The following is a 19,777-nucleotide window of genomic DNA, read 5'->3' as shown; positions in this document are numbered from 1 at the left end:
CAGAAAACTGATGTAACTGCTATAATCATGGCCCAAATCTAGAAGCCAGAAGGGATTCAGGCCAAAACTGCTCCTGGACATACATGCTTAAATACAAAGCCAGAATGATAATAACAAGAAATAAAAGTCAACTACCAAAAAATAAAATAAAATAAAATGACAGCCAATGAGTCTTTTTTCTTTCTGAACTGCTGAGTAAAACAAATGAACTCAATAGATTTCAAAGAATCCCAAAATGAACCCAAAATACAATCTGCATGAAATTATAGTCCTTAGCTGTTTTAACATGTCATAATACATTTTTCTGTGCTATAAGTGAAGTGTAGAAAGCCACCACACTGGCAAATATAGAAGGAAGAAGGCATTTGGTGTAAGTACATGAATTTTTAGGCCTTTGTTGGTTTCATTTAAGACTAAAGACAGCAGAGCACTGGAAGAAACAGTTCACTGAGAGGACATTCATAACTGAAAAGGGTAAATGTACTCTTGAGAATCAAGAGCCTTCCTTTATTTCAGTAATATATAGTCCATTATGCAAATAAACATTATACTTAACATCTATACTTATACCACCAAGAAGTCATTAGAGTAACTTCATGCTGAAATGAGAGTCTGCAGTGAGCTCAAAGTACATCTCATCATTTGACATTAAGGCCCAGGGAATTATCTCAACTCAGGCTGTTGGTAACTACTAAAGATTGAGGAATAAAAGCCTATTCAGCCTTTATACCTTTATAAAGCTTAATGATCTAGCATTACCTAGTACACATCATTTTCTGTTAACTAAACAATGGACACCTCAACTGACAACTACATGCATCATTTTAAATCAAGCGTATGAGTTGCTTGCTAACCTCATGTTCCTTGAGTGCTAGATTAAGTGAGAAAAGCAAAGCACACAATGCTTTTACTCCCAATTATGGATGCCTCTCCTTTCTTTGAGAACATTACATTTTGCTACTTCCTTTCTCCATCTATCTTAGAGGAAAAACAGTTGGTAATCACTTACATTAACAAGAGACTCCTTGAACTTGATGTGAAGTCTGTAATTTGAAAGGGCAATGATGGCATCCTCCGCTCGGCCCACAAACTCTGTGCTCTCTCCATGAAGTTCAAGGAAAGGAACCTTTGAAATCGAAGAAACCCTTCAGATTTCTGAGGTAGTTTTAAAAAAGGCTTCAAATGTCAGTTAGCTAAATGGATGGTAAATCCTCTGCCACTGAAGTTGAAAACACAGAACGTAAGTAGGTAAGGAAACTAAAGAGGATGGGTTTATACTCGCTTAATTCAAATGTATCTAGTTATTCAAATTCTGAACTACTAAAGGAATGATACAGAGAAGATCATCTTAAATAGTGGGTTCTCGGGAAATAAGTCTTGCTAAAATGAGACATTTTTCAGCTTGCATTTCTACTACATGTATGGTTTAAGAAAAAAATAGGCTGGGCACTGTGGCTCAGGCCTGTAATCCCAGCACTTTGGGAGGCCAAGGTGGGTGGATCTTAAGGTCAAGAGATCGAGACCATCCTGGCCAACATGGTGAAAGTCTGTCTCTACTAACAACACAGCTGTATGTGGTGGCACATGCCTATAGTCACAGCTACTCAGGAGACTGAGGCAGGAGAATTGCTTGAACCTGGGAGGCAGAGGTTGCAGTTAGCTGAGATCATGCCACTGCACTCCAGCCTTGAGATAAAGCAAGACTGTCTTTTTTTTTTGAGACGGAGTTTCGCTCTTGTTACCCAGGCTGGAGTGCAATGGCGCGATCTCGGCTCACCGCAACCTCCGCCTCCTGGGTTCAGGCAATTCTCCTGTCTCAGCCTCCTGAGTAGCTGGGATTACAGGCACGCGCCACCATGCCCAGCTAATTATTTTGTATTTTTAGTAGAGACGGGGTTTCACCATGTTGACCGGGATGGTCTCGATCTCTTGACCTCGTGATCCACCCGCCTCGGCCTCCCAAAGTGCTGGGATTACAGGCTTGAGCCACCGCGCCCGGCCGAAGACTGTCTCAAAAAAAAAAAATGATATACACACACACATTTCAATCCATTAACTGTGCTATATAGTTAATCCTAAATAAATATGTTACATTTAAAAGTGATCTGTAATTACCTGAAGATTCTCATCCTCTCGGATCAGCTGCTTCCTAGGAAAAATCTGATTGGCCTGGATGCACTCAAGGCTGTGCCGAGTCTCTTCATCCTGGAAAAGTCCAAAACCTTAAAATAATTTGAAAGCTTCTAGTCATCCATATGTGTTTTTTCTGCCATGTCTACTAGCATAATCACAAAGTACAAGATCAAGGTGAACAGGCAGAAAAGCTCAAGGAAACAATATTTGTCTTAAAAAGTGTTTTATCCAATACATCAGGTACATCTAGTCTGAAAGCACATTGATGCAAAAAAAAAAAAAAATGTCAAAGAGGTTAGAATATTTCTATTAGGCACTAACAGGTTGTTAATACCTTTTTTTTTTTTTTTTTGAGACAGAGTCTCACTCTGTCACCCAATCAGTGGTACAATCTCGGCTCACTGCAATCTCAGCCTCCTGAGTTCAATCAGTTCTCCTGCCTCAGTCTCCTTAGTAGCTGGGACTACAGTTGCATGCCATAACGCCTGGCTAGTATTTTTGTAGAGACAGGGTTTTGCCATGTTGGCCAGGCTGGTCTCCAACTCCTGAACTCAGGTGATCCAGCTGCCTCAGCTTCCCAAAATGCTGAGATAACATGAGCCACTGTGCCTAGCCCTACATTATTTTTAAAAGAAACCAAGATATGCTTTTTTCTCTTTAAGTTATGATCTTAAATTCTTCGAGAAATACATACTGAAATATTTTTAAATGAAAGGTGATGTGAAATTTGCTTCAAAATAACTGGGGCAGGAGTAAGGAGGAAGTCCGACATGAGTGAAATAGATCTATGAATTAACAATTCACGAAACTAGGTAAGTGTGAGTTTATTATCTTTATCATTGTGTCTACTCTGGTTATATGTGAAATTTTCAAAATAGAAAGCTTGAAAACAATTTCTAAGAAAAAGTACACTTAAGAACTCAATTTCCCAAGTTGAAAATATATGAAAGACTATCTTTCATTTATTCTGCCTTATATTACAATAGATTTCTGTTAAGACAACTTCACAAGGCGTGGCAATAAATTCTCATCTAGATGGCACATGAATTATAATTTGTATTAAAAGTAATATTTTGCATTATGAATTTGTACTTATATGAAGACAAGAGAGAACTGTCATCTATTAGAAAGCCTGACTAAATTATAACAGAATCTGTTTATACTGCAACTTTTTTTTTGTAAGTCAGGGTTTTGCTCTGTCACCCAGGTTGGAGTGCAGCAGCACAATCAGAGCTAACCATAACCTCCAACTCCTGGGCTCAAGTGATCCTCCCGCCTTAGCCTCCCAGGTAACTGAGACCACAGGCGCACAACACCATGCCAGGCTAATTTTTTTATTTTTAGTACAGACGAGGTCTCATTATGTTACCTAGGTTGGTCCCAAACTCCTGGGCTCAAGTGATCCTTCCACCTTAGCCTCCCAAAGTGCTAGAATAACAGAAGTGAGTCACCAAGCCCGACCCTACAAAGCAATTTTTAAAAGAGCAAAAGCTGCATCATGTTCAGCTGACAGCATTAAGAATTATAACCAGTGGTTACTGGTCACTTCCGTATACACTACTTAACACAATTCCAATAATTTTGTAAATCCTACCCCCAAAAGAGCTTTTCTTCGTATCTGTAAACAACACTTAAGGTTTTACTAACAACAATCATAATCATAAAATGGTAATACTCTACTAGTATTCTTCTCAAAATGAAGTCCACAGAATCTGAGATGCTTACAGGGGTCCTGTGAGGTAAAAACGTTCCCAATAATAAGATATTATTTGCCTTTCTTCATTGTACTGTCATCTATACTAACAGTGAAAAAAAATAACTGGTAGGTAAAACTGCTGGTACCTTAGCACAATCGAGGCTGTGGTACCGATTTCCTAAGAATGACCTTGATAAAGCAAAAAGATATTATAAATTCTATTTATTAAATCTTTACCCTTAAGTAGAAGTCTGTTTTACAGAGGAAATAGAAGTAAAACACCTCTGGTGCATGGTGCAGTATTATGGTGTCATAAAGTAAAGCACTTGTACAAACGTTTCAATTAGATGGACTAGCCATTTTTTTTTTCACTAAATAACTGGAAGAACAACTGATAGAAAAAATATGGTAATGCAGACTTGGGCATCTGGCAGATCTTTTTCCCAAAAGACAGTATTAGGAGAAAAACAGCAACAACAAAAGATAGTATTAGATGCCAATAATAAAGCTTTTGTGCAAAAATTTGATTTTAGAAAAAAGAAAATTAGATTTTGGAAAACCTGTCAACTCCCATCATGAACTTTATAGCTTCCCAATACTTAGGACTTTTATCATTAAAGTGGAGATATTACCAAGTGTGATTTAAACAACAACAACAACAACAACTATAATAAAATGTGTCCATTTTTAAAGATCTGCCTCATTCAGTGAACCCATTATTTTCCTAATGACCAATGCATGATGTTACAAAATCATATGTAGATAAAGATTCATTCAAAGTGAAAGACCAATGACTTTAATGTAATATAATACAAAAAGTTCACTGATACAATGTCAGATTCTACATTGCAACTAACCTTTGAAGAACCACCACTGGGTAGGCATGGTGGCTGATGCCTGTAATCATAGCACTTTGGGGGAGCTACAGTGCCTGTAATCTCAGCACTTTGGGGCACTACAGTGAGCAGATTACTTGAGCCCAGGAGTTTAAGACCAGCCTGGGCAACATGGTGAAACCCTCTCTACAAAAAAATAGAGAAATTAGCTGGGCACAGTGGCACGCATCTGTAGTACCAGATACTGAAGAGGCTGAGGTGGGAGGATCACCTGCACCTGAGGAGGTAGAGGCTACAGTGAGCTGTGACTGAACCACTACACTCCAGCCCGGGCAACAGAGCAAGATCCTGTCTCAAAAACAAATAACAAAACACACACCACTTATCAAGTTTTGGTGTAGTATTAAAGAAAAACAAATTATATGGGAAAATTAAAATACTCTTCCTTTTTGTAATTACTTTTCTAACTACATATCTGCCTGAGGCTGTATTTTCTTCATATATTTCAAAGAAAACATTCTAACAGACTGAATGCAGAAGTAGATATGAGAATCCAGCTGTCATCTATTAAGCCAAGTATTAAAGAGATTTGCAAAAATGTTAACGCTATTCTTTATACTAATTATCTTTGGATGAAGAAAAAATAGTTATTTTTCATCAAAAAATGTTATTTATGCTACCATATAATTGGTTTATTTTTACTTTTAAATGAATTTATAACTATTCTAAATATTTCTCAGTTTTAATTTCTAATACGGTATAAATAGACATAACCCACAATAACAAACCCTTTTAGAAGTACCTCGATAATTTAAGAATGTAAAAAGAGGTCTGGAGACCAAAGAGTTTCAGAGCTGCTTCTCTACCACACCAATTAAAGCTGTTACACTCCAAAAGTCAGGCTATTCCTAAAACTATTCTCCTAGTGCTAATTATCTACGAAAGAATAATCTACAAAAGGTGAGCCATGATTACACCACGGCACTCCAGCCTGGACGACAGAGTGAGATCCTGTCTCCAAAAAGAGACAGAATTAAAGATGCGAAGAATACTGAATTTAGAGACATGTTTCTCATAAACCAATAGGGGATAGTAAGGAAACACTAAATAAACATGAAGGGGAGCAAAATCTTACATAAAAGTATACTTTTAACATATCTGCTCACTATCACATTAACTAGCTTTTTACTTCACATAAATGTGTAAGACCTAAACTTTTATTCTCTGTAAGGTCATTTTACAGAGGTACCTAATTAAGTGATTCCTTGACCTGGTTTTCTGTTGACTTTTAGCACAGAATTGAAATAATGTAGCAGGCTTTTAAACAACAAAAAGAAGCCATTTACCTATTCACTCTTGCTGGCACACTCACCAGGGTGCTAATCCAGACCAATATATATCACCAAAATAGCTACCGAAAACTAAAAATGGGATGATTTTCAACACAAAACAACTGAGAATTGGGCCAGCAAGGCAAGAACATAAAGTACTTATTTTTCATAATCAAACCAATGCTCTTTTTAAAAGCTACTATCTCAGTTCACATTACCCGTAAAGCTTCAGAACTTTTCTCCCCTTATACACAAAAATACATTTAATCCCCAAGGACTTAACATTAGGACTGATTGAATCTAGAGGACCAGTGATCCCACGTGGCTAAACAGTTGAATTTGACAGTTGAATTAGCCTGAATTTATTAGTTTCTGTGAGTTTCATAGGTGAAGAAGGAGGCCAAACTGGAGATGGTTAATAAGGTAAGAAGTTGGAAGGAGACAAACTAGGAAATGTTGGTCTGGTAGGAGTTTTGAAAACAAATTTCTCCTAGGCTATAAAAGCAGTAACTTTAATAAGAGAGAAGTATTCCATGTCATCAATTTCCTGGTATTGCTGAGGAACACCAGGCACTGTGGCATGTGGCACTTCGTAGTCTCCACCCACCTCCATAAAGTCAGTTGGGTCATCTACAAAATACTGAAAAAGGGCCAGTCACTGTATTTCCAGGCTAAACTCTGCAGTTAAGACAGGAAAGTATACACCTCAGAGATGAAGTCAACAATAGAGATGAATATAGTACATAGAAAAGGCCAGTTACGGTAGCTCACACCTGTAATCCCAGCACTTTGGGAGGCTGAGGCAGGTGGGTCACCTGAGGTCAGGAGTTCAAAACCAGCCTGACCAACATGGAGAAACCCCGTTTCTACTAAAATATAAAAATTAGCTGGGGATGGTGGCGTGCACCTGTAATCTCAGCTACTTAGGAGGCTAAGGCAAGAGAATTGCTTGAACCCAGGAGGTGGAGTTTGCAGTGAGCGAGATCATGCCATTGTTCTCCAGCCTGGGCAACAAGAGTGAAACTCCATTTCAAAAATAATAATAAAGTACATGCAAAGGAGAGACTGATGACCAGTCAATTAATCCTATTAACTGAATTCATTTCTAGTGTTTGTGTTTGTAAAGCACAGAATTGAAAATAATTACCAGTCCTGGTGTCATTTCCAGTCATATTCTTAAGACTGGTATTAAAAGATAAAAAATACATTTCCCTTAATAAAATGCTTGGGATTAGTGCCAAAGGGGTGGGGGCAAAGAAGTCAAATCAAACAAGAACAGTGATGAATTTATGATTACTGCAGCTGAATGATGTGTATATGAGTGCACTGTATGTACTCTTCTCTCTGCATAGGCTTGAGATTTTCCACAATAAAACATGAAAATATATTTTGCTAATGCTCAACCTCTCAAAGAAAGACTCCAACCTCATTTAAGAACCTTTAAGAGTATAAAAAAAGGGAAAATGTTACTCTCAAATTAGTACAGAGGTTTACATTAAAAACGAAAAGAATGTTCAATGTTCCCGAATCATCTATACAAAAACTAAGGATTAAGAACATACTCTAAGTGCTTCAATACAGTATATACTGTAATTAAAATCAATGGTTCAACAACTTGCAAAATGTTACGTGGCTAGTAAAATGATCATTAGGAATCCAAGAAATTAACATGGGAGAATGTTTAATTCATTTAGTGAAATAAGCAAAATAGAAACTTATTTTATCATTCTAACTATATAAAACATATATATGAGACATGAACTAGTTAGAAAGGAATATAACCAGACGGCCATGTTGGCTCATGCCTGTAATCTCCGTACTTTGAGAGGCTAAGGCCGGTGGATTGCCTGAGGTCAGGAGTTCAAGACCCAGTCTGGCCAATGTGGCAAAACCCCATCTCTACTGAAAATACAAAAATTAGGCAGGCATGGTGGCCAGCACCTGTAATTCCAGTTTCTCAGGAGGCTGAGGCACAAGAATCACTTGAACCCAATAAGCAGAGGTTGCACTGAGCCCAGACTGCATCACTGCACTCCAGCCTGGGTGACATAGTAAGACACTGTCTCAAAAGAAAAAGGAATATAACCATGGGTTCTGGTGGTAGAATTATAAATGAGAATTTGTAAAAACTTGTTATAGTACTACTTCATGAGAAATTACACAAATACAAAAGATACATACAAGCCATGCTACTCCCAACTAGTACACACAGAAGCAACTCATCAGCATTGTCTATAGCACCAGGCCACAGAGAACACCAAGGAGACTCTGCTAGGCACCACGGAGAGCCCAGCAGGACCAGGAAGAGGACTACATTGCTACTAGCTATGTGGTATACAATGAAGGACAAACCCTCAACACAGAACAGAGCTGCTTTCATAAGCCTCATTTGTTATTCATTAGCACTGGCTAAAATACTAGACAAGCACTTTTTCCAATTCATTAAAAACTCTGTGGGAAAACCAATAAAATAAAATATAATCAAGAAAATAACAGCAAAAGTTCATCAGTGTTTAGGTATAAATCACAAAGTTGTAATGCCCACAAAGAAAAAACTGGCATACCTTTAAGATAAATGGAGTTACCTTTCTCTTTCTTTAAATATGACATTTCTGCACAACTAGTTTGTTTTGTTTTACTTTTTAATTTTGAAAAGCATTTTCCATACATGGCCCTAATGAAGCTTGAAATTAACAGAGCCTTTTCAATTCCTTCTCTGTGCATCAGCATAAAACAGAGTTTGGATCTAAGAAACATCACAAGGTAGAAGGACAATATGAGAGAGGACCATTTTTTTGAAGCCTTGAAGCACTGTTTACACTTCCTCAGGATTGATGAAAACATGGCTGGCTTGTTGCTCCATCTTCTCTGCTTGAGCTGGACCCGAAATGGCCCGTAAATCATTAAGCTGTCCATTAAATTCTTTTTCTGGTTAAAGATACAGGAGCGGGTGTGCAGGGCTGCTCCACCTACTATGGGACCAAAATACTGCCTTAAAGAGACAGAACAGGGAAGGTAGGGAATTGCTTCTATCCAGAAAGATAAATTCATAAAGCATATATGCTATGTGAAGTAATGCATATGTTAATTAGCTTGATTTAGCCATTCCACAATGTATACATATTTCAAAACATTATATTGTACACAATATATAATTTCTGTCAATGTTTTTAAAATTTTAAATGTACAGATGACCATCTTACAATTTGCCTACACACACACACACACACACACACACACACACACACGCGAAGTTTTCACTACATGCTACTTCCTAGAAAAGGAATTAAAAACCTGGAGTCCAAGAACTTATGCTTTAGTCTTGATTCCACTTACTTGCTGACTGAAAAATAAGAGACAATTATCTAGCTCACAGGATTAAAGTTAATAGAAATGAAACTGCTCTGTATATTGGAGTACTCTAATTATTACTACTAAGTAAACAATAAAAGAAAGGAGACGAGATCTGGGAAAGAAAAAGAAATAATTTCTTGCAAAAACAAAAATGGTTAAGTATGAATTTATTAGTGTTTACTTAATTGCCAGGACAGAGGGGCTTTTTTTTTTTTTAAAACTCTTATTTCCTTGTACTTACCATGACAGGAGGCCCAGATTAGGAGGAGAAATCCCCGTCCCTTCTTCAGTGTCCAACAAGGCTCTCTTCTTTCCCTTATGGTGAGGTCTTTAAAAAAAAAAAAAAAAAAAAAAAAAAAAAAGGAGGGGGAGGCAAAATTGGCAATAGTTTTTCCCCTTATTGGCCATACCCTGATAAAGGTATTATATATGTAATGTACAGGCCTAAGAAGCTGATCAGAGTCAGCAAGAAAAAGTTAAATATCACCCAGCCAATTAATTCCCACTAGTCAAATCCTAATTTGACAATTTCTTCATAAAAATCCTGTTAGTCTTAACCTGCTTCTGCCAAAACAGTATCAAAGGCTAACATTCCTAATGTTCACAGTAAAACAAAAAATATAAAACTTGGATGAATAAAGCAACAATTTAAAAAATCAACCTGCAGGCCAGGCAAGATAGCTTATGCCTATATCCCAGCACTTTGGGGCTGAGGCAGATGGCCTGAGCTCAAGAGTTCGAGAACAACCTGAGCAACAGAGCAAAACCCTGTATCTACCAAAAAAAAAAAAAAGGGGGGGGGGGTGGGGTGGGGTGGGGAGGGAATAGCCCGGCATGGCAACACATGCCTATAGCCCCAGCTACTCAGGAAGCCAAGGTGGGAGGATGGATTGAGCCTGGAAGGTTGGGGCTGCAGTGTTCTGTGATTATACCACCACACTCCAGCCTGGGCAATAGAGCGAGGCCCTGTCAAAAAAATAGTCAACCTGCAAATGCAAAAGCATTATTCTTGTAGTATTTTAGGATGTTTTTGTGGTTATCTCGTGAATTCAAAATGGATTCCCCATCTGAGGACACCAAACTGACTTATGAACAAAAATGAAAAACATGTCTTATTACCCAAATATTAAATGTTCTTCTAAGAACTTATAATCTGTACTAATACCTTTACTTGGTTTTATAAGAACAAAAAAGGAGAGAAGAAAATCCAACTAGAAACCCAAAGATGGGCTTATACAAAGAGTAAGTCGCTCTTTGAATAGTCTCATGCAAAACCAACATTTCTGTGTGCTAAACTTCTCTAACAGAGGATATTTTAGGGAGCTTGAGTTTCAATGTGCAGCATAAAACTCTTTTAAGGGCAACATAAGCAAGGAAACAAGATCAAAGCAGCAGCAAGGCCTAGATCATGTTGAGGCATTTTGAGCAGAGAAGTGACAGGAGATGACTTAAAGAATCATTCTTTCTGGGTTGGGCGTGGTGGCTCATGCCTGTAATCTCTGCACTTTGGGAGGCCAAGGCAGGTGGATCACAAGGTCAGAAGTTCAAGACCAGCCTGGCCAACATAGTGAAACCCCATCTCTACTAAAAATACAAAAAATTAGCCAGGTGTAGTGGTGTGTGCCTGTAACGCCAGCTACTTGGGAGACTGAGGCAGCAGAACGGCGTGAACCCACAGGTTGCAGTGAGCCTAGATCACGCCATTGCACTCCGGCCCAGGTGACAGTGTGAAACTCCATCGCAAAAAAAAAAAAAAAAAAAAAAAATCATTCTGGCTGTCAGGTAGGGAAGAGTCAAGGCTATTGGGGGTAACGAGCAAAGGAAGACCAATTAGAAGGCATCAATAATGCCAGCAAGAGACAATATAGCATTGAAAAGGTAGTAGAGATGAAAGTGGTAGAACGTTACTGATTCTGGATATACTTTGAAAATACTGCCCATAAGATCTGAGCTGATGAATTAAATAGGAGAGAAAGGAGAAGTCGAGCTTTTTGTTTCAGCAACTGGATGCAAGAATTTTCTATTTATTGATGAGGGGTAGTGTAAGAAAAATTGATTGTTCTGTTCATGTCTGTGCCATGAACAGACAGCTGCATGGAGGAGGAACAAGAAATTCAAGTTTCCATTTTAGACACATTATGTTTAAGAACCTATCAGATATCCAAACAAAGATGCCAAGTAAACTGCTATTTAAACCAGATTGGAAATTGGGAAGATGGAGCCTAGAGATATAAACATAAATGTGGGAGACATCAGTGTGTGAATGGCATTAAAGCCAAATGCAGGAGTAAGTAGAAACGGAGAGGCTAAAGTGACTAACGACACAGGTTTTGGGTAGGCCATTTTATAGGGGCTGGAAGGATGAGGAAGAACCTTATGGTTCAGTAACAAACCAAGCTATAGTCCTCATTCCTATCACTCTTCCAACCAAACCAAACTCTTGTGATTCAGCCTAATTCAAGAACTGAAACCAGTGTAACATTTCATTTATTCATTGTTTTAAATAAATATTTATTCAATATTTACTACACTCCAGGCACTATTACAGGCTTTGGGGAGACAATTGTGAACAAAAATTCATGGAATTTGATTTTATTGCTGGTCTTTTAGAAACAAAGAAAAAGATAACTAATGTTAGGCAGTAGGCAACTGCTGCAAAGAAAATAGAGCAGAGTTTGGTGAGTGCTATATTTAGATATGAAGGTAAAAATGTGCAAAAAGGCACTTGCTGGAATTAAAAAGGAGGGGGCAAAGGCAAAGAAATTATTCTTGAGGGTATGAACTTAATTAAAAGAATTGGATACTGTTGTAAAAAAAAAAAAACCCTTTTCAACAAAGAAACATACTGAATTACTTTTTAAAAACTGTCCTATTATGCAAAAGGTATTTGTGTTTTAGGATAAAATTTCTAATGATAGCATCATAGACATTCAAACTGCTGTATCTTAAAAAATTTAAATGAAAGTGAATTTGACATATTTTACAAAACTATTAAACAAAATAAAACTCCAGAGGAAGATACTGAATGTCAAATGTAGGTGGAATGTTAAGGTGAAACACTCCCATAAAATTGCTGGCATGGATATAAAGTATACAACCTCTGAGGAAAAGTTTGCAGCTCCTAAAAAAGTTGTAGTCATCATATGTCCCATTAGTTCCACTCCTGGGTATATACCTAAGAGAATTGATTCTCCTGCCTCTGCCTCCCGAGTAGCTGAGACTACAGGCACGAGCCACCACGCCCAGATAACTGTTGTATTTTTAGTAGAGACGAGATTTCACCATGTTGGCCAGGATGATCTCGATCTCTTGACCTCATGATCTGCCTGTCTCGGCTTCCCAAATGGCTGGGATTACAGGCGTGAGCCACCGCACCTGGGCCCCATCCCTGCCCCCCACCCTTTTTTTTTTTTTTTTTTTTTGAGACACAGTCTCACTCTATCACCACTCAGGCTGGAGTGCAATGGTGCGATCTCAGCTCACTGTAACCTCTGCCTCCAGGGTTCAAGCAATTTTTGTGCCTCAGCCTCCCAAGTAGCAGGGATTACAGGCATGTGCTATTACGCCCAGCTAATTTTTCTATTTTTCATGGAGATGGGGTTTCACCATTTTGGCCAGGCTGGTCTCAAATTTCTGATCTCAAGTGATCTGCCTGTCTCAGCCTCCCAAAGTGCTGGGATAACAGTAGTGAGCCACCACACCAGGCCTACTCTAATTTTTTAGTGAGTACAGAAATACCAAGACAAAGATTTGCCACTTAGCATTAAAAGTCTCAGTCAATTTAAACAGTCTTCACCCAGAAAGGCCTTCCATTTCTATACCAAATAGAAATTATACCAAATGTTCAGCACTTCAGTCAAAATTTACCAGTAACTGGGCAGGCATGGTAGCTCATGCTTGTAACGCCAGCACTTCTGAAGGCCAAGGCGGGTGGATCATCTGAGGTCAGGAGTTTGAGACTAGTCTGGCCAACATGGTGAAACCTCGTCTCTATTAAAAAATACAAAAATTAGCCGGGTGTGGTTGCAGCTACCTATAATCCTAGCTACTCACCTATAATCCTAGCTATTCAGGAGGTTGAGGCACGAGAATTGCTTGAACCTGGGAGGTGGAATTACAGCGAGCCAAGATCTCACACTGCACTCCAGCCTGGGCAACAGAGTGAGACTTGGTCTCAAAAAAAAAAAAAAAAAAAAAAAAATTTTTACCTATAATCTACTGTGTTCAACAGTATGACACTGTGTTAGTTCTGCATTTATACAACTTATATACCATCGCAGAAGACAGAAAAAGATAGTAATAATTACAAATTGTGCCAAATGTGATAAAGGAAGCAAATGGGATGCCGAGACAGAGAATGGGGTTTGGGGGTACAGAAGACCTACTTTAGATCAAGTGGTCAGAAAATACTCCTCTGGCGGACAAGGCCAGTTTCTAATACAGGGGACTGCATGTGTTCCTCAGACAGAAAAAACCTTGATAAATTTGAAGAACTAAAAGTAGAAAACCATTGCAGCTAAACTGTACTGAATCAGAAAGAAGAGTGGCACAACTTGAAGTTGGAGAATTGCACAAGGAAAAATCATGAGAATAGTAGTAAGTTTAAAATACAGTCTAAATACAACAGGGAGCCACTGACAGGTTTTTTAATAGCAGAATGGCATGATTTGATTTTAAGATCACCCTGGTTGCTGTGGGGTGAACAGATTAAAAGAGAAAAAGGATAAAGAAGAGAACCAGGAAACAAGTACAGTAAGAGACTAGTGGCTTGATTTAGAATGGAAGCAGTAAAGATAAAAGCCTAAGTATGTGAAAGATATCCTAGTGTATAACTCACAGGTCTAGGTAGAGGCCTAGATGTTGTAGCAAAGGGAGACTAAACAATTTATAGTCTAGAGGAGATAAGAAATAGTTAAAATAGTTCAAATAAGAGGTGCTACTTTAAGTATCTGAGAAAAGTTAAAACTGCTATAGGAATTCCAAATCCGTAAGAAAAAGCCAAGATCACAATTAATTGTGCAACCAATCAGAATCAAGTATTTGCTGAAGGTTCCTTTTAAAACTAGAAAGAGCATTAGACCAGTCTAGGTATTGTTTAAAACAACACACACACACACACACACACACACACACACACACTCTCTCTCTCTCTCTCTCTCTCTGTCTCTGTCTCTCTGTCTCTCTGTCTCTCTGTCTCTCTCTCTCTCTCTGTCTCTCTCTCTCTCTCTCTGTCTCTCTCTCTGTCTCTGTCTCTCTCTCTGTCTCTCTGTCTGTCTCTCTGTCTCTCTGTCTGTCTCTCTGTCTCTCTGTCTGTCTCTCTCTCTCTCCAAACAGCAGATGTGACCAATCCTTAGGAAATATTCAGGGTTCATTATAGAACCTGACTTGCAAAATATGGGCCCCACAGTGGCCGTTACACAAACAGCACAAAAGTAAGAAATCGGGTCATTACTGTTAGTCTGATAAGCAGTGTAATACTTCTTTTAGTTATAACAGTAACGCATGCTCCTAATAAATTTTTTTTTTTTTGAGACGGAGTTTCGCTCTTGTTACCCAGGCTGGAGTGCAATGGCGCGGTCTCGGCTCACTGCAACCCCCGCTTCCTGGGTTCAGGCAATTCTCCTGCCTCAGCCTCCTGAGTAGCTGGGATTACAGGCATGTGCCACCATGCCCAGCTAATTTTTTGTATTTTTAGTAGAGATGGGGTTTCACTATGTTGACCAGGATGGTCTCGATCTCTCGACCTCGTGATCCACCCGCCTCGGCCTCCCAAAGTGCTGGGATTACAGGCTTGAGCCACCGTGCCCGGCGCTCCTAATAAATTTTTAAGATACAGGTGTAAAAAGTAAACAAGCAGCCTCATACACTGCTGAGAATATAAAATAGTACAGCTTCTTTGGAAAAATAGCCTGGCAGTTGCTCAAACAATTAAACACAGAGTTACCATTTGACTCAACAATTTTACTCCTAGGTATATATCCAAGAAAACAAAAACATATGTCCACGTAAAATCTTGTAAACACGTGTTTATAGATGATTCCAAATAGCCCAAAGGTGAGATGGGCTATCTTGAAGCATGTTATCAGTACTTCATTCCTCTTTTATCTTTTTTGAGACAGGGTCTCACTCTGTCACCCAGGCTGCTAGTGTGCAGTGGTATGAAGATCTCAGTTCACTGAAACCAAATGTCCATCAATAGATGGATGAATAAATAAAATGTGGCATTATCTCAACAATGGAAAATTATTTGGCCACAGAAAGGAAGTCAGTGGCCAGGCACAGTGGCTCATGCCTATAATCCCAACAGACTGAAAGGATGTAATGGGCAGATTGCTTTTACCCAGGTGTTCGAGACCAGCCTGGGCAATATGGCAAAACCCCATCGCTACAAAAAAAACAAAAATTGAGCAAGGCATGGTGGCTCACACCTATAATCCCAGCACTTTGGGAGTTCCAGGGGAGCAGATCACTCAAGGCCCGGAGTTCTGAACTAACTTGGGCAACATGACAAACCCCGTATCTATAAAATAATTTAATAAAAGAAAAAAGATAAAAAAATACAAAAATTAGCCGGATGTGGTGGCATGTGCCTGTAGCCCCAGCTACTCGGGAGGCTGAAGTAGGAGGATCACTTGAGCCCAGGATGCAGTGGCGAGGTTTCAGTAAGCCCAGACCTTGGTGCCACTGCACACCAGGAGCCTGACAACAAAGTGAGATCTCGGTGCCACTGCACACCAGCGCCATCTTAAAGAAAAAAAAAAGAGAAAGGAATGAAGTGCTGATACATGCTTCAATGTCGATGAATCTTGAAAACATTATGCTAAATTATGAAGCTAGTCACAAAAGACCACATATTGTATGATATCGTTTATATGAAATGTCCAGAACAGGAAAATCCTAGCGCGAGATGAAGTGGATTAGTAGGTGCCAGGAGCTGCGGGAGACAGAGAGTAAGAGAGGTTGGCAGCTATGGAATACGAAGTTTTGTTATGTTTTGGAGACAGGGTCTTGCTCTGTTGCCCAGGCTAGAGTGCAGTGCTGTGATCACAGGATCATGGTTCACGGCTGCCTTAACCTTCAGGGCTCCAGCGATCTTCCTACCTCAGCCTCCCGAGTGGCCAGGACCACAAACATCTGGCTAATTTATTTTTACTTTTGTCAGGGAGAAGGGGGAGTCTCACCCCTGTTGTCCAGGCTGGTCTTGAACTCCCAGCCTCAAACAATCCTCTCGCCTCGGCGCCTCAAAATGCTGGGATTACTGTCATTAGCCACTATACCTGGCCTGAAGTTTCTGAGGTGATGAAAATGTCCTAAAACAGACTGTGGTGACGGCTGCACAACTTCGTGAATATACTAAGCCACTGAACCGTACTCTTTAAATGGGTGAAGTGTACAGTATGTGAATTTTATATGTTACTAATATATGAGTTAAACATCTTTTTTAAAAAATCAGTAGGCAGAAGTTCCCTTCTCACTCCTTACCGCCCTCTAGTTCATCTACATGTAAGTATAGCAACTGTTAACTATTTTATAAGTCTATCCAGACACTTCTCTATGCACATACAGTCACACTTCGCTTAACGATGGAGACATGTTCCGAGAAAGGCATCATCATCAATAGATTTAGTTGTTGTGCAAACATCACAGAGGTACTTATACAAAGCTAGATGGGACAGTCTACTACAGACTTAGGCTATATGGTATAGCCTGGTGTTCCTAGGCTACAAACCTGCCCAGTACGTTACTGTACTGAATACTGTAGGCAACTGCAACACAGTGCTCCCTATTTGTGTATCTAAACATACATAAACATAGAAAAGATACAGTAAAAATGATATAAAAGATCAAAATGGTACACTTGTATAGAACACTTACCATGAATGGTGCTTGCAGGACCAGAAGTTGCCCTGGGTGTGTCAGTGAGTGAGTGGTAAGTGAATGTGAAGGCCTAGGACACTACTGTATACTGCTATAGACTTTATAAACACTATACAACTAGGCTACACTAAATTTATTCTTAAAAAGTAACTGTACTAACACATTATGACAACTACAACTTCACTAGGTGATAGTTATTTTTCAGCTCCATTTTAATCTCATGGAACTATCATCGTATCTTGGATCTGTTGCTAACCAAAACATCATTATGCAGTACATGACTGTACAAAGACACACATACCTGCCCCCTAAAATGGGTGGGGTGGGGGAGCCATACTGTAGTTTCTTCAATATATATTCAATTAATATAACAAATCCCTCCTATGTTAGTATGTGTACATATATATGTACATATATATGGCAGTTCGGTGTTCCATTATGCTCCAACATATCATAACTTAACCATCTGTTAATTAGTGAGACATTTGGGTTGTTTCCATTTCTCCATTACCACCAAAAAAGTCACAATAACCATACTTATCCATATCTCTGCACAAGTCACTATTTCTGTCCCTGATTATTTTTAAAAATGAATTTACTAGGTAAAAGCATATAAATTTGGGGGGAGGGATGCAAAGGGATTATTATTGCCAGAGACTGTACATACATATTCTTCTGGTTTAAAAAACATAGTTATGAACTTGCTATAACTTTTCAATGTTCTGTAATTTTAAAAGTTAACAAAAATATGCCTGAACATTATTTGTATTAATTCTGAAGTATGTTTATACACATACAAAAAGATTATATAATGGTTGTTAACAATTTACCTCTCTAGGGAAGAGAGTGGGAGTAGAGACTTTCAGTTAAGTTTTTAAAACATTTGCAATTCAGATAAATCTTTCTACAAAAAAGCTTTTAAAAAGAAAACTCAAAATAAGTTTTAATGAAAGGTTTTCACGTAAACTCAGACAGAGTGTTAAGACAATAACCTCAAGAAAAACAATCAGGAATGTAAAGCTCTCACAGCTGCCATATACTAACTATGACTTTAAGAGTAAATCATACTACCTGTCTAAGCCTCAGTTTCTTCATCAGGGAAACAAGGAAAGAACAATTGTTGCATCAAAGAGTTGTGAGAATTAAGCTATAATGCATATAACATACTTAGAATAGTTACTGGCATGTAATAAGCACTTTTAAGATTATTAATATGTACATGTAGTCATACGTATAACAAAACATGGTTATACAGATAAAGACTGTACTTCATTAAATAAGATGTTTCATTACAAAGCATTTGGATAGGACAGTGCCCAACACTATCTCCTTTCTGTTCGCACAAATGTATGTGGACATTTTTTCTAAACCATTTAAAAGGTTCGCATACAAATATCTCTTTAACTCTTACTACTTCAGTATGTATTTCCTAAGAAAGGTATCTCTTATGTAACCACAGTTCTAATTTCAATTTCAGAAAATATAACATAATTCTCTAATCTACCGTATCTATTCCAATTTTGTCAATGAATCCAATCATATCCTTTATCCTTCACAGCAATGTTCCCCCCTTTGGTAAAAGATTTAGTCCAGAATCACATATTGAATTATATCTCTTTAATTTCCTTTAATCTGGAGCATATATTAAACTGTATGTTTCCTGGCATCAAAATTAATTATATTCACATCTTTCCCTTCAAACCTAGATCATGCTTCTTCAGGTAAGAATGTGGCCAGGTACACTGGCTCACACCTATAATCCCAGTACAATGGGAGGCTGAAGTAGGAGGATCATTTGAGCCCAGAAGTTCAAGACCAGCCTGAGTAACATAATCAGACCCCAGTCTCTATAAAATTAAAAACAAATTAGCCTGGCAAAGTGGAACATGCCTGTAGTCCCACCTACTCAAGAGGCTGAGGTGGGAGGATCACTTGCGCCCAGGAGATTGAGGCTGCAGTGAACCATGATTGCACCACTGCACTCCAGCATGGGCAAGAGAATGAGGCCCCGTCTTAAAAAAAAAAAGTAATACTTTTATACATTATGGCAATATAAATATTAAATGCTAGAGAGCCAAGTAATACATTAGCATTACATTTCCAGCTGGTTATGGTGGCATACACCTATAATCCCAGCACTTTGGGAGGCCAAGGCAGGTGGATCACTTGAGGTCAGGAATTAGAGACCAGCCTGGCCAACATGGTAAAAAACTCCATCTCTACTAAAAATACAAAAATCAGCCAGGAGTGGCAGCGCATGCCTGTAGTCCCAGCTACTCAGGAGGCTGAGGCAAAAGAATCACTTGAGCCCAGGGGGAGGAGGATGCAGTAAGCTGGAGATTGAGCCATTGCACTCCAGCCTGGGTGACAGAACAAGATTCTGTCTCAAAAATTAATTAATTAATTAAAAAGGATTATATTTCCTTCTCTACAGATCTAATCTACAACACCCCACCACCCTCCAAGCTAAATGGAGATTAAGATTCCTATTCCAAGCCTCAAGGTCAAATAATCTCTTTTCTTAATATATGAAAATTTGACAGCCGGAA

At 38.7% G+C, this 19,777-nt stretch overlaps 1 protein-coding gene across 12 annotated transcripts in view; it reads right to left on the bottom strand.

Annotated features, from left to right (window-relative positions):
• Positions 1-19,777, bottom strand: part of MTMR3 (myotubularin related protein 3) — a 134,029-nt gene that overhangs the window by 47,655 nt on the left and 66,597 nt on the right. For 6 of the 12 annotated variants that reach the window (XM_074391158.1, XM_074391159.1, XM_074391161.1 and 3 more), the window contains 3 exons: positions 9,592-9,678; positions 2,116-2,205; positions 1,010-1,126 (listed from right to left, as the gene is read on the bottom strand). In XM_074391158.1, coding sequence (XP_074247259.1) covers positions 1,010-1,126; positions 2,116-2,205; positions 9,592-9,594 — 210 coding nt within the window. In that variant the 5' untranslated portion in view covers positions 9,595-9,678. Of the gene's footprint in view, positions 1-1,009; positions 1,127-2,115; positions 2,223-9,591; positions 9,679-13,217; positions 19,773-19,777 lie in introns of those variants that run through there. The other 6 variants (XM_074391152.1, XM_074391153.1, XM_074391154.1 and 3 more) reach the window with 3 other exon arrangements.

Source organism: Saimiri boliviensis, chromosome 21 (genome assembly GCF_048565385.1).
Source record: "Saimiri boliviensis isolate mSaiBol1 chromosome 21, mSaiBol1.pri, whole genome shotgun sequence".
Classification (NCBI taxonomy): domain Eukaryota; kingdom Metazoa; phylum Chordata; class Mammalia; order Primates; family Cebidae; genus Saimiri; species Saimiri boliviensis.
The sequence above is the reverse complement of the archived record's forward strand: the minus strand, read 5'-3'. Positions and strand labels throughout refer to the sequence as shown.